The 12,853-nt window shown below is 46.2% G+C and overlaps 1 protein-coding gene across 1 annotated transcript in view; it reads left to right on the top strand.

Moving 5' to 3' along the window:
* The window catches only part of fndc7b (fibronectin type III domain containing 7b), a 37,485-nt gene extending 24,805 nt beyond the window's left edge, over nucleotides 1-12,680 (top strand). The window contains exons 36-59 of the mRNA XM_086225119.1: nucleotides 14-274; nucleotides 385-645; nucleotides 930-1,190; nucleotides 1,284-1,544; nucleotides 2,172-2,429; nucleotides 2,502-2,762; nucleotides 2,944-2,993; nucleotides 3,088-3,298; nucleotides 3,818-4,078; nucleotides 4,310-4,570; nucleotides 4,686-4,946; nucleotides 5,482-5,742; nucleotides 5,877-6,137; nucleotides 6,222-6,479; nucleotides 6,569-6,832; nucleotides 7,339-7,599; nucleotides 8,105-8,365; nucleotides 8,906-9,166; nucleotides 9,265-9,522; nucleotides 9,844-10,104; nucleotides 10,184-10,471; nucleotides 10,589-10,825; nucleotides 11,198-11,263; nucleotides 11,838-12,680. Coding sequence (XP_086081245.1) covers nucleotides 14-274; nucleotides 385-645; nucleotides 930-1,190; nucleotides 1,284-1,544; nucleotides 2,172-2,429; nucleotides 2,502-2,762; nucleotides 2,944-2,993; nucleotides 3,088-3,298; nucleotides 3,818-4,078; nucleotides 4,310-4,570; nucleotides 4,686-4,946; nucleotides 5,482-5,742; nucleotides 5,877-6,137; nucleotides 6,222-6,479; nucleotides 6,569-6,832; nucleotides 7,339-7,599; nucleotides 8,105-8,365; nucleotides 8,906-9,166; nucleotides 9,265-9,522; nucleotides 9,844-10,104; nucleotides 10,184-10,471; nucleotides 10,589-10,825; nucleotides 11,198-11,263; nucleotides 11,838-12,124 — 5,831 coding nt within the window. The 3' untranslated portion in view covers nucleotides 12,125-12,680. The remainder of the gene's footprint in view (nucleotides 1-13; nucleotides 275-384; nucleotides 646-929; nucleotides 1,191-1,283; nucleotides 1,545-2,171; nucleotides 2,430-2,501; nucleotides 2,763-2,943; nucleotides 2,994-3,087; nucleotides 3,299-3,817; nucleotides 4,079-4,309; nucleotides 4,571-4,685; nucleotides 4,947-5,481; nucleotides 5,743-5,876; nucleotides 6,138-6,221; nucleotides 6,480-6,568; nucleotides 6,833-7,338; nucleotides 7,600-8,104; nucleotides 8,366-8,905; nucleotides 9,167-9,264; nucleotides 9,523-9,843; nucleotides 10,105-10,183; nucleotides 10,472-10,588; nucleotides 10,826-11,197; nucleotides 11,264-11,837) is intronic.
* The last annotated feature ends 173 nt before the right edge of the window (nucleotides 12,681-12,853 follow it).

Raw genomic sequence — 12,853 nt, 5'->3', positions numbered from 1 at the left:
TCCTCTCCCCCAGAGCCGTGCATCCCTGAGCACATCGTCACCCAGTACAGCCTGACCATTGGACAGGTGCTGTGGGACCCCGCCGATGGGGCGGACTACTACACAGTAGACGGGGTGACAGATGAGGGTCTGACCATCTCCTGCATCACCAACGACACCTACTGTGCCATGTACAACATGAAGTGCGGGCAGATTTACAGCGTCAACGTCACCGCCAACAACCACGTGTGCCAGGGCGTGTCCATCTCGACAGAAAGCGTTACGATTGCGACAGGTGAGGACGTCGTGGAAAGGAAGGAGCATTTCTGCATTTTTGTTTATGACAGAAAATACATGCGTGCATCGTACAACGTTTTGTGTGGGTTTTTTTTATGTCAACCTCAGAGCCTTGCCCGCCCAACGGTGTAGAGACTGCGGTGCAGTGCCGCAGCAACGTGGGATCCGTGTCGTGGGAGGCCAGTATTGGTGCTGTGGGCTATGAAGCCCACCTTTCTGGACGCAATGGCCACTCCCTGACCTGCTACACTAACAACACTTTCTGTCTTGTGGAAGACCTCCACTGCGGCATTGTCTACTACACCAATGTCATCGCTATCGGAGAAAGCCTCAACAGCAGCGTCTCCACCACCGTCCTGCTGGTCTCAGGTATGGGAACAACAGCAGCTGACGCCTGGAGATTTTCAGGTTTTACTGATCTTTTGTGTGGCGTTGGATTAACTTTGTCATACCTTTATCCTGTAGCGTTCTCCTCCGAATCCACTTTGGTATCTCAAGTCTCTTTTATATCAAGTGCTCAGTGATTTAGTCTGTGAGATTTCTACTTCTGTTTCAAAGCAAAGTAGAAAATGTTGTATGTGTGGAGATCAACACTGATATTGCTTTCATGTGCAGTGTTTCTCCTCCTGTCCCCCTTACCCTTCTGTCTCCAGCTCCCTGTGCTGCTGCAAACGTGGCAACCACGTTGGACTGTGACAACAACACAGCAGAGGTCTCCTGGAGCTTCGCCGATGGAGCTGACTCCTACGTGGTGACTGCAGTATCCACTGATGGCCACCAGGCTTCATGCGAGACCGAAGACAACCAGTGTGATCTGACAGAGCTGCAGTGCAGTCAGACATACAACGTCATTCTCACCGCCATCAGCGACCACTGCCGAACTGAAACATACACTAATGCCACTTTCAGCACACGTGAGTCCAGCAAACTTCTCCTGGATAAGTTGGAGAGAGGGAGAATGCTCTTAGCGTCTTTTGATATCAAATTAAACCGCGCCTCTCTTCCAGGGCCGTGCAAACCTCTGCGAGTTGGAGTGGACCTGCAATGTGGGACGAGTACAGCCAACTTATACTGGGAGCAAAGAGAGGAAGTGGAGTTTTACAGGGTGACTGCCACCTCTAGCAACGGAATGACCCTGCAACACAACTCCACCAACTCCACCTGCAAGTTCTCCCACCTGTACTGCGGAGAAACCTACACATTCTCCCTGACTGCCTGCAGCCACATGTGTCACAGTGAAAACAGCAGCATGGTAGAAATTCAGACAGGTAGGAGACATTATGACCAACTGATTAAGGGAAGAAACCAACCGTTATGTGCCTATTGTTCATCAGACCTCAATCGGACAGTTGATCGCTTGTTAGCATAGCTGCAATGAACCCTGGGCAGCAGAGAAAGATGATATCAAGAAAAAAGAAGGAAACACAAGAATAAAAACCAAATAGAATAAAAACATGATGTATTATTAATGTATGAATTTATTATTGTAAAGCAGGAATTTACAATAAATTATTTGCTCTGACTTTTGGTAAAAATATAGTTAATATTTAAATCCCTGTGTGCATTCTTGCCCATGGCTATTAGGGGGGAGTAATGAGCAGCTGTGCGTTCAACTCTTCTGCTTTTTTGGCAGTCTGTATTAGTAAATAATTTTTATTTTCTGTAATATTAAAAGTAATATTAAACTGGTTGAAATATATTTAGGCTGATTGTGCAGTTTGAAAAACGGGGAACAAAAGTCTTTTTTAAGGATTATTATGTTTATTTTTTATGTTTCTTACTTTTTGTAACAAATGTTGAAATGATGATTTAATTGTCATTGTTTGCTGATAGAGATGAGAAGAATACTTCGACACAGCTGTACACTGCAGCCTGATGTTTGCGTTCTCCCCTAGAACCCTGCCAACCAACTGACCTGATAGCTGATGGGTCATGTGACAATGAGACGGTGGTGCTGAGCTGGACGGCAGCTAAAGGTGCATTAGTCTATGTAGTCACAGCCACAGGAGACCTGGGGTACGTGACGTCTTTCCAAACGGGTGAAACAACGGCGGAGGTTGAGCTGCCTTGTGGTCAACTGTTTACTTTCACTGTAAAAGGCCAAGACGATCAATGTGACAGCGTTGTGAGCCAGCCTGCTGTCTTCAAGACAGGTATGGGCCTCCTTCTTTTGTCCAGTGGTGTTTAAGATGTTTACTATACTGCAGCAACCCTTCTCTCTCCAGGCCCCTGCATACCGCAACACGTACAGAGCATCACGCACTGTGAGGACAGTCCGGGCATGGTCAGCTGGGCCCCGAGCGACGGGGCGGAGTCCTACTTGGCCATTGCTGTGGGACAGGATGGTCACACCCACGCATGCACCACAAATACCACCAGCTGCACATGGGACGACCTGCACTGTGGCGAGGAGTACATCGTCCATGTCATCACCAATGACTACCTGTGCAGCAGCATGCCAAGCAACAGCACGTCATTACGGATGGGTACGTAGCTGCTACACCGTCCTAAAACAATGTTCAGAATTTTTTTTTAATGATTTACATGACGTTACACATTTGTACGCAGCCCTGGAGTAGCCAGAGGCCACAAGATAGCATTTGTTCCCTTGACTTTACTTCTTTGAGATGAACACCAGCATCAGCAGCATCTGTCTTCTCTTTATAGCGAGTTGCATCCCCCAGAACCTGCAGTCGTCTATGAACTGCACCACAAAGGTTTGTACAAGCACTTTGTGTTGTATGACCTGTGAAGCGCTTTGTAACCGTTGTGTCTCAGAGGTTCTATTAAAAAATTCAAACTTGTTCCTAGGTGGGATCTCTGACCTGGAATGCCAGCGACACTGCTGAGTTCTACATTGTGACGGCAGAGACGAACAGCGGACATAAAGTGGAGCTCAGCACCAATGATACCTGGACCTACATCTCAGAGTTCCAGTGCGGCAAGGAGTACTTCCTGTCCGTCCAGGCGGTGGATTCTGTGTGCACGAGCAGCTCCAGCGAGCCATCCAAGCTTGACTCAGGTAGATTGCTAAATCCTTGGACCTTAAAATGGTCCTTTTCATGCTTTTATGTGCATTTCTAGTCGAAAAGTTGTACGTGACTGATGTTTGATAATTAAAGAAATATGATTCTACTGTAACTCTGCAGGTGAGAATTTTACAGAAGCATATCTCATTCTCCTGAGGGGGGAAAAAAAAATCAGCTTTTTTCTGTATTGTTGAGCTACGTTTTCTTGAGAAAAAATAAATAAATTTGAATTCATGACATAATTATTTTTTTAATTCAGAAAAACAGGGTTGTTTCCCCCCCCATGAAGTTTTTATTTCCTTTACTCAGGAAAAAAAGATTAGATATATTCCTTATCTCATGAAAACTTAAATCACTTATTCAGAAAAACTGGGCCATGCATTTGAGATGAAGTATATTTCCCTCACCGTCAGGATGACTTCATCACGCTGGTGTGCGTCTGTCTGATCTGCACCACTAGACAACAACAATACCTCCTCATTGCTCTCTCTCTCTCTTCGTCTTTGCTTCAGCGCCTTGCCCGCCCACCAGTGTCTCCAGCCACATGGACTGCTTCTCCAATATTGCTGTGGTGTCATGGCGCGGCTCGGATGGTGCGGAGTTCTACACCGCCACGGTAACACAGGAAGATGGACAATCACAAAGCTGCTGGTCGGACAAACAGCAGTGCGGCATGCCCAGCATCACCTGTGGACAGAACTACACAGTGACTGTAGTCGCCTCCAGGGGCAACTGTAACTCTGACCCCAGTGAGGTCAACATGCTGCAGTCAGGTGAGCGTTTTACTTCATATCATATGTTCTGCACTGGACTAGGTATTGTTAAAAATCTTATGATAACAGCAAGTGCCTCTATTCAGTACCAGTTACTGAGGGATATCTTTTTAGATACAGATGAAAAAACATTTTTGCAAAATCCCAATTACATTACAGACCTTTGATATAGTTTTAGCTCCTTTACTAATCAACTTGATGAGTAAAGGAACCCCTCTGCTGCCTCTCCAGTGCCTTGCATTCCTACTGATGTGGAGGTGGAGATTGACTGTTTAAGCCAAGAAGCTACAGTCTCCTGGAGTCCCAGTATGGGGGCGCTGTCCTACAAAGCAATGGCCAGGAACTCAGGAGGAGCCATGTCCAGCTGCGAGACTACAGACCTGTCGTGCACCTTGACCAACTTGACCTGCGGACAGTCCTACTTTGTCCAGGTGGTGGCAGAAGACAGTATCTGCTCCAGTTTGCCCAGCCCAGCTACAGAATTCAAATCAGGTCGCTAACATGGATGAACTGGTTGTCAGAATGTACCGTTCTATTATAGTCTGAATGAGAACAGTAATATCCTCCAGACTTGTGTTTGACATGTTATTCTGCTTTGCTCTGTCAGTTCCCTGCACACCCATCATCGGCTCAGCGGTCCTGGACTGCTTCACTAACTCTGCACTGCTGGACTGGACCTTTGCTATGGGGGCCTTGCTCTACACGGCTACAGCCCAAACCTCTAACGGCCACATTTCCACATGCAGCTCCAACTACACCAACTGTGAGCTGCCGAACCTACAGTGCGGCCAGACGTACGATGTGACAACAGTGTCATCAAATGAGAAATGCAACAGCCCACCCAGCACCAGTTTGCAGGTGGAATCAGGTAAGAGCTCAGAATTGCTGCAAGGCAACGATTTGATATGCATCAAATTTTGGTAGATAAGTTACGTTTGAAAACACTTCTTTGACGTAGACATCCCCAAAAGCTGGCATAATGGCTTCCACCCTCCCTGCACCTTTAGAGACAGCTGGCAAAAGATGCTAGCACCCGTGGGTTTAAGCTCCATGCTAGCTTGTCCATCTCGTGCTGGGGTCATGGGTCCGAGTTCAGTGTGCCTATCTACACAACAAAGGTCCCACTAACATCTCATATTGCAAGAAAGTCAGGATGTTCTCACCTATTGCAAGAAACAAGGAAAGGCTAATATTCTTAGCACAATGCGGTGCTTTTACAGTCAGTGAGAGTTCTCAGTTGTCCAGGTCATCGTGGAAGTTCTGGCATCTTCCAACTTCTGGGAAATTTAAAAAATTTGCCCAACAACAACTGATTGTGATATTGCGTCCTCCTTTTTCTGTTCAACTGATTTTTTTTGAGGAAGAGCTGGAATTTTTATCTAATGTTACGTACCATCCCCCAGTACCGTGCCCCCCTGAGAACGTTGTGTCTGTTCTGGACTGCTCTACCAACACGGCCCGTGTGGCGTGGGAGGCCAGTGCGGGGGCTGTTTCCTACATGGTCCAAGCCTTTGGTGTGCAAGAACATGAGACGGGCTGCGAGACGGACTCACAGTTCTGTGTCCTCTCCGATCTGATGTGTGGTTTCACCTACAACGTCAGCGTGATTGCTGTCAACAGCATGTGCAATGTGTCACAGAGTGACATGCATCAGCTACAAGCAGGTAAAGAGAAGGAATGTTGGCAGCACATGGCTGTGTTTCTGATTGTTACAGATTGAAGCTGAATCTGAAAATTTCTGCTATGATATTAATCTGTGTGTGTGTGTGTGTGTGTGTGTGTGTGTGTGTCCGTCCAGTGCCCTGCATACCAAAGTGGTTAGACGCTCAAGTGGTTTGTGAGTCTGGTGCGGTCGCAGTCTCCTGGGAGCAAAGCAAGGGGGCGTTATCCTACACTGCAGTTGCCCAAGGCAACGGTGGCTACGCATCAACATGCAACAGCAGCGAGACAACATGTCTGTTTGATGATTTGCTGTGTGGCCACAACTATTCCATCACTGTCAGTGCCTCCGCTGAGATGTGCGACAGTGCTGGAAGCTTTGCCATGGAACTCAACACAGGTTGGATTCCATTTATCACAAATAATCTGGCAACATTCAGTTGAGTTTCGTGCGTCCTAATGCTCCGTGGGTTCTTGCCTGCAGTGCCATGTGTGCCGCAGAAGGTGACAGCAGAGATGGTGTGCAGCAACGACACAGGTGTGGTGTGGTGGGAGGAAGACGAGGGCGTCTCCTCCTACATGGTTCAAGCGTTTGGACCCAACGGTCACAAGACTCATTGTAACAGCACTGCAACCAGCTGTCGGCTACCCAACATGCATTGCGGTCAGCTCTACAATCTGACAGTGACAGCGCAGGATGGACGCTGTGATAACAGTCACGCTTACCTCAACCTGCAGTCAGGTGAAGATGAAGCTTGGTGTTATACCTGTGGTCGCTGAGGATGAATGTATGATCTCAGCTCACAGACGTGTGTCTCCTCTCTCTGCCAGTTCCCTGCAGGCCCTCCAGCGTTAAAGCTTCTCTTCTGTGCCAGTCAAACTCTGCTGCGGTCACATGGGAGAGTGCCAGTGGAGCGCTGTCCTATCTGGTGGTGGCTGTCACATCAGACGGGGTCCACCGGACTGAGTGCAACAATAGTGTGACCTACTGTGACCTGACAGACCTGCAGTGTGGACAGACCTACAATGTGAGCGTGTTAGGCATGGATGATTCCTGCTCCGGCGTGGAGAGCCTCAAGGCTTACGTGCAGACAGGTACTGTAAATCAGGGCTTCTTGACCTTTTCTCCTGCCTCCCAACACCCTCCTACTCTTATGTGGAACTTGCTAGGGCCCTTTACAATAGAAAAAATGCCAAATCTGTGCACAAATGAAATATTTTTGGTGAAATAGTAAAAATCATGTTTGTTTTTTTTTTGCTTCAGGAACAACAGTCTAACATTAGCTTTCCCATCTGAACATCTTTCATTCAAAGTTTTAAGTTTATATTTCTTTGTACAAATGTAAATGGCTTAAACATGTGATTTCCATCATATTTTTCACATTTTTCTGAAAAACAGAGCTTCAATGGCCCACTAGAGGGCACTCATGGCCCAACCCCTGAGCCTGCAGCTGAGAATCAGTGTAGTAAATAACATTGACAGTTTTGCTTATGCTTTGCAATGCAATTAAAAAATATGGAAATAATCATTTTACTGTTTTTTAAGTAAAGCTCGGTCTTCACAGGTGTTTATCCTTCTTGCTTCTTGCTCTCCTCCACAGCTCCATGTTCACCCCAGGATGTGGTTGTTGAGGCCCAGTGTGCTGAGGATGCCATGTCCGTGTCCTGGTCCCCCGACCCTGATGTCCAGTACTTCCAGGTAGTGGCAGTGAGCAGCACCGGGGTGAGACTCCACTGTAACTCTAGCGGCACCGGCTGTTCTGTCGGCGATCTACCATGTGGACAGAGCTACAACGTTACTGTGGTGTCTGTGAGAGACGGCTGCGAGAGCAACCCGAGCACAGCCGTAGAAACGTCTTCAGGTAAACTTCATTCACGCGTCTATGAAGACTGAAGATGCGTTTTGAATGTGTGTTTTCTGCATTGATTAAACTGCAGATTTGTTTTCTCGTTCAATGTTTTTGTTCCCTTCATTATGTCTCCAGTGTCTGGAGCATCCCCTTAAGTCATAAGTAGTATAAGAAGTAGTAAAATATGGAGATGTTTAACGTGGACTGACAGTATTCGTGCAAAATCACTGAATTCGTGCCGAGACAACTGAGGACCACCCCAACCCTCTCTTTCTTTGTGCCCTCTGGAAGCTGTACAAGCCAAATAAATGTGTAGAACCAAATCACAACAAAAGTTCTCACACGAGATTCTCCTAATCAAGCAGGTCCAGAACCACACATTTGAATTTAATTTAATTTACAACCAATTTTACAACCATTTCAATCTCACAATTTTCTCCTCAAGTTTTTTTTTATGTACTTTTTTGTTTAAACTATTTTCATTCTGTATGATTGTTATTTTTCCCTGTCTCTTCAGCTCCATGTGTACCCATGAATGCTGGGAGCCATCTGGACTGTGTATCTAACTCTGCCTGGGTGACTTGGGACGCCTCCGAGGGAGCTCACAGCTACGTTGTGCTGGCTGAAGGGGATGGAGGTCAGAACGGCACCTGCACCTCCATCTCCTCCCCGTGCAATGTGCCCGATCTGAAATGTGCAACACTTTACACCTTCCACGTCACCGCTGTGAACAAGCATTGCAGCAGTCACCACAGCACCACCTTTGAGCTTGAAACAGGTATTTAACAAGAATGCTGAGATCCAAGAATGGTGAATTGTGCACTCACATCAATGTGTTGTTTCTAATCAGCATACAACTCAACATTAGAACCACAACATTTTCACAATAAAGGTTTAGATTTTAGAAAACAGTGCAATCAAAGCGATACTTGGTGGCTTCAGCTTGGGTGGACAGATTTTTCATCTGCTGCATGACTTCTTTGTGACACCGGACTGAAGAAAGAGGCCGTAATGTATATTTAGCTTGAAGCTAAAGGTGACTTGCAGCTAGGAGCAGCTAAAGCAACGAAACAACAAAACTGTCAGCTTACAAACTCCCAAGCACAACGCCCAGTATAACCCACATCCTCTGTCTCCAGCAGTTTCTCCAGCAATCCACAAACACTTTGACCACTAAACACATTTACAAAGTGCAGTGTCTACAATATAGGAGCACAATTTTGAGAATATGCGGATTTGTCACAATTTATCAGCAGGGATATGACACGAGACATGAATAATCTGAAAAGTGTTTAATTATTTCTCTCCTGCTCCGTAGGCCCTTGTGCGCTATCATCCATCAGTGCAGTGACGCAGTGCAACAGTGACACCATCCTGGTGGAGTGGGAGATGTCTGATGACATGCCCCTCTACCTGGTGACGGCTGAGGGTCATGACCAGTCCCTCATTTCCTGTAACAGCTCCTCAAACTCGTGCACGCTCCAGGATGTCCACTGTGGCATGCACTACAGCATCATAGTATCAACCTCTTCTGATAAGTGCAGCAGCCTCAGGAGTCCACCGACGAAGATCAAAACAGGTGCGCCATCTCGAAACTCGTTTGGATTTTGAGATGCTAAACTGAAGTGGATCAACAAACACATTCTGCACTATTTAAGGTAATCCTGTCTGTTTTAGCACCCTGTGCCCCAGACAACGTGACAGCGGTGCCATCTTGCGAGGACGATGGAGCCGTAGTGACATGGGCCGATTCCCACGTAGCCACGTCCTACTTGCTGACAGCCACAGGGATGGATGGACACGTTGCTAACTGCAGCACCCTCGTGAACAACTGTACCATCACTGATCTGCACTGTGGCCAGCTGTACGACTTGAGCATCACGGCCAGCGGAGAAAACTGCACCAGCCATCCCACCACCACATCCCTCAGAACAGGTAAAGGAAGATTCACTTATTTTCTTCTCTCTAAGTCTACGAGGCCAGTGAACAGTTGCACTTCTTGGGAAACGTCTAAAAACGACAAGACAAATGTTATGTTTTTTGTTAAAATTGTACATTATCCTTAATATGTCAGTTGACATCTGTAATGTTATTGAAAGAGGTGGTGTCATGTGACCTAGGCATTCCGAATCAATACCAGATGTTGGTGCTGGACTGGACATGTAGGACACCTCTCCGATTAGGGTTCATTGATATTTTTCTGGGGTTCCCTCCTGTTTTAGTATCACTGGAGTGTGCGTGTGTTTTTCCCCTCAGTGCCGTGCGCTCCGCTGGGTCTAGCAGTGGATATCGAGTGTGAGAACAACTCAGCGTTGCTGTCTTGGAACTCTAACGAAGGCGCTGTGAAGTATTATGGCTGCGCTCAGTCTATGGACGGAGGTGCTCTCTACTGCGAGAGCACCAGCTCCTCCTGCACCATCGAAGGCCTGCAATGCGGGGACGTGTACAACTTCTCTGTTGAAGCCTCTGACGGCATCTGCAACAGTTCCTTCAGTGCCCCCCTGGAGGAGGGAGCGGGTAAACCTTGAAGCTCAAATTCTTAGACGTAGACGATAATTCATTCCACTTGTAAATCACGTTTTCCTCCCTTCTTCAGCTCCTTGCGCTCCGACTGCTCTGAATGTCCGCATGCAGGAAATTGGCCAAAATCACTGGGCCATGATTACATGGGATGCTGTCTCCTGTCCCGATGTGGAGTACAAGGTGGAGATAATCGGACGCATCAAAGACAGCCCGCAAGCAGTGATGGACATCTCTTCTTACTGGCTGGCCAGGCCCTACTTTGAGTTCCCGATGCCCTGCAGCACATCGTATAACATCACCGTTCGCTCCAGAAACGCAGCCGGGGTCAGCAAACCTTCCAGCGTCTTAACTGGCGTCTCAGGTAGTTCACATTGTAATGTGCACCCCGCATCACATGCAATGGCCTTCACATGTTGAAAAGACTATTATTATTTTTAAAAGTGTTGGCTTTTTCTTTTCTTGTCGGCTTCTCCTCCAGTGCCCTGCGCCCCACAGAGTGTGTCGTACACCGGTAGCAGCCAGTCTGCTGAGCTTTCCTGGGAGGCGTCCGTGTTTGCTACGAGTTACAGCGTCTACAACGTGTCGGACGGAGGTCGGGTCAAGCTCTGCGACACCTCGGGGCTCTCCTGCACGCTGACCAACTTCCACCCTGATGCTACTGAAGTGACTGCCAGCAACGTCAATGGAGAGAGCTTCGCTAACCAAGTTATTACAGGTGGGACGAGACGACTCATACTGCTCACGCGACTTTCAGATATAACCCTGCAGTTTCCTTCTTCTCTACCTGGAACACTAAGACTCTATTTCATGTAGCTTTTTGTTTCATTGAACTCTTTCTAAGTCTGTGCAGTTGTACTAAGCAACCCCCCCCCCCCCCCAAGTAATGGTAATTTTACACATTTAAACAACCAGACCATGTGAGGAGGAGGGGGTAAGCCCACAGACGCCACCCAAGACAGGAAGGAAGTAGATCCTGAACAGAAGCAAACAGAAGTGTTTGTCTCTGTCACAAGTACAATTCTCTCATTTAATCACCTGTTTGTCTAAGGTTTCTGAGTTCTGTTACGAGTATTGTCCTCCTCCTCAGGTCCGGGGGGAAATCGCAGACGAAGAGATTTGCGAGCTTATCAAGTCCAAGCCAATTTGGACAAAGGTAAAGTGTTCTACAAAGTAATAAGCTACGAACAGAGTTCCTGGTGGGCCTTGAAAAGTCATTAATAAGATGTTAATTTTGTGTTTTGGTCTTAAATATGATTTTGATGTGTCCGAGATGTTTTGATGTGTTCTTCCCTGTGTCGCGTTAAAGCGATACTTCATCCAAAAAGTTCATTTTGCCCTTTCGAGTACCACAAATAGGTGTGTTGAGCTCTCAAAGACATCTTAAAGTGTTGTTAGTTTTTTTTCTGATTTGCAATTAAAGTGTCTGTGGATTACGGGTCATACGGCTGGACATAGAAGATGTGGATTATACCAGACTTTGTGCTTCAGAGTTTTTAAACTGACATTTTTGAGCAATTTCATTGTCGTCAGCCATCAGACGCCATTAGCTTCGAGCTAAATATACGTGGCAGTAATTCAAGAGAGAGAACGTCAATGTGAGCTCAATATTTGTGAGTTATTTAAAGGGCAAAAGACACTGTTTGGGTGGATTAGCACTTTAATCTTCATTTGAGGTCATTTTACAGAATAAGTGCTAATTCGTCACTCCTCTTTTGTCTGTCTGTCAGATCTGGAAATGCCAAAGCTGCTAAATGTAACAGTGATCGGGGTTTCCCTGTACGTGAAGTGGAAGACAGTGGACGATGCAACGGAGTACACGCTCATCATGGTAGAGGAACAGGGAGCGCAGCAGGCCAAACAGCCGCCCATCGTCAGGACCGTGGAAGGGGACGATTACACAGAGACGGACCTCAGGCCCTGGACCACCTACTGCATCCAGCTTGCAGCCAAAAACACCATCAACCAAAGCAACTACTGCAGGCCCAAGTGCAGAACCACTGGTGGCTCCAAATGAACCGCCACTCAAATATACTCTGGACTCCACGGAAATCCCATCATAAGGGTGATATGTATTGACTTCAGGTAGCATCTGTGGCAGAAGGGTTCTGTGTTCCATCTGAGAACTTTAGAGGGTAAACTGCCATAAAATCAACAACATTACAACTACGCAGCTGTAACAAAAATCTTCTGTTTGGGATGCGGATTACATGTGGCAATTAAATTATGATTAAGAACCTTTAGATTGCTTCTGAATCTCTGTTGTTAGGTGATATATATATATATATATATATATATATTCTCATGATTGTGGCTGATACCATAGGCGCATGTGGCTTAATAGCTGTCTAAAAAAAGTATTGCTGAAATTATATTTATCAGAAATTGCTCTATTTTTGAGGTTATTAAAGTCTCTGGTTGATTAATGAAGTGAGTGTAGTGTAAAACAAACAATTTATCGAGCAATAGTTTTTTTTAGACCATGCAGTATATTTTGTGGGGTGTACCATATGATTTCTCATCATGCAAACACTTTGACAAATCTGTTTTTTTTTGTTTGTTTTGTTTTTGTCCCGGTAAATCTGTGAACAATTAAAATGGCATCTGTATGAAACATCAGTTTTCCTTTTGTTTCCCTTAAAAACAAGAAAACAAACAGAAAAAAATCAGTGCGTGTTCATTTTGTTTCTTAATTTTGAGGTGTTTAAATGTAATTCGCAATTGTTTTTGCTGTATTACGTAAGTG

This window comes from Aulostomus chinensis, chromosome 14, assembly GCF_037954235.1.
Source record: "Aulostomus chinensis isolate RoL2024-O1b breed Wild chromosome 14, RoL_Achi_v1.0, whole genome shotgun sequence".
Lineage (NCBI taxonomy): Eukaryota > Metazoa > Chordata > Actinopteri > Syngnathiformes > Aulostomidae > Aulostomus > Aulostomus chinensis.
Note: the sequence above shows the minus strand (reverse complement) of the source record. Positions and strands in the feature narration are given on the sequence as shown.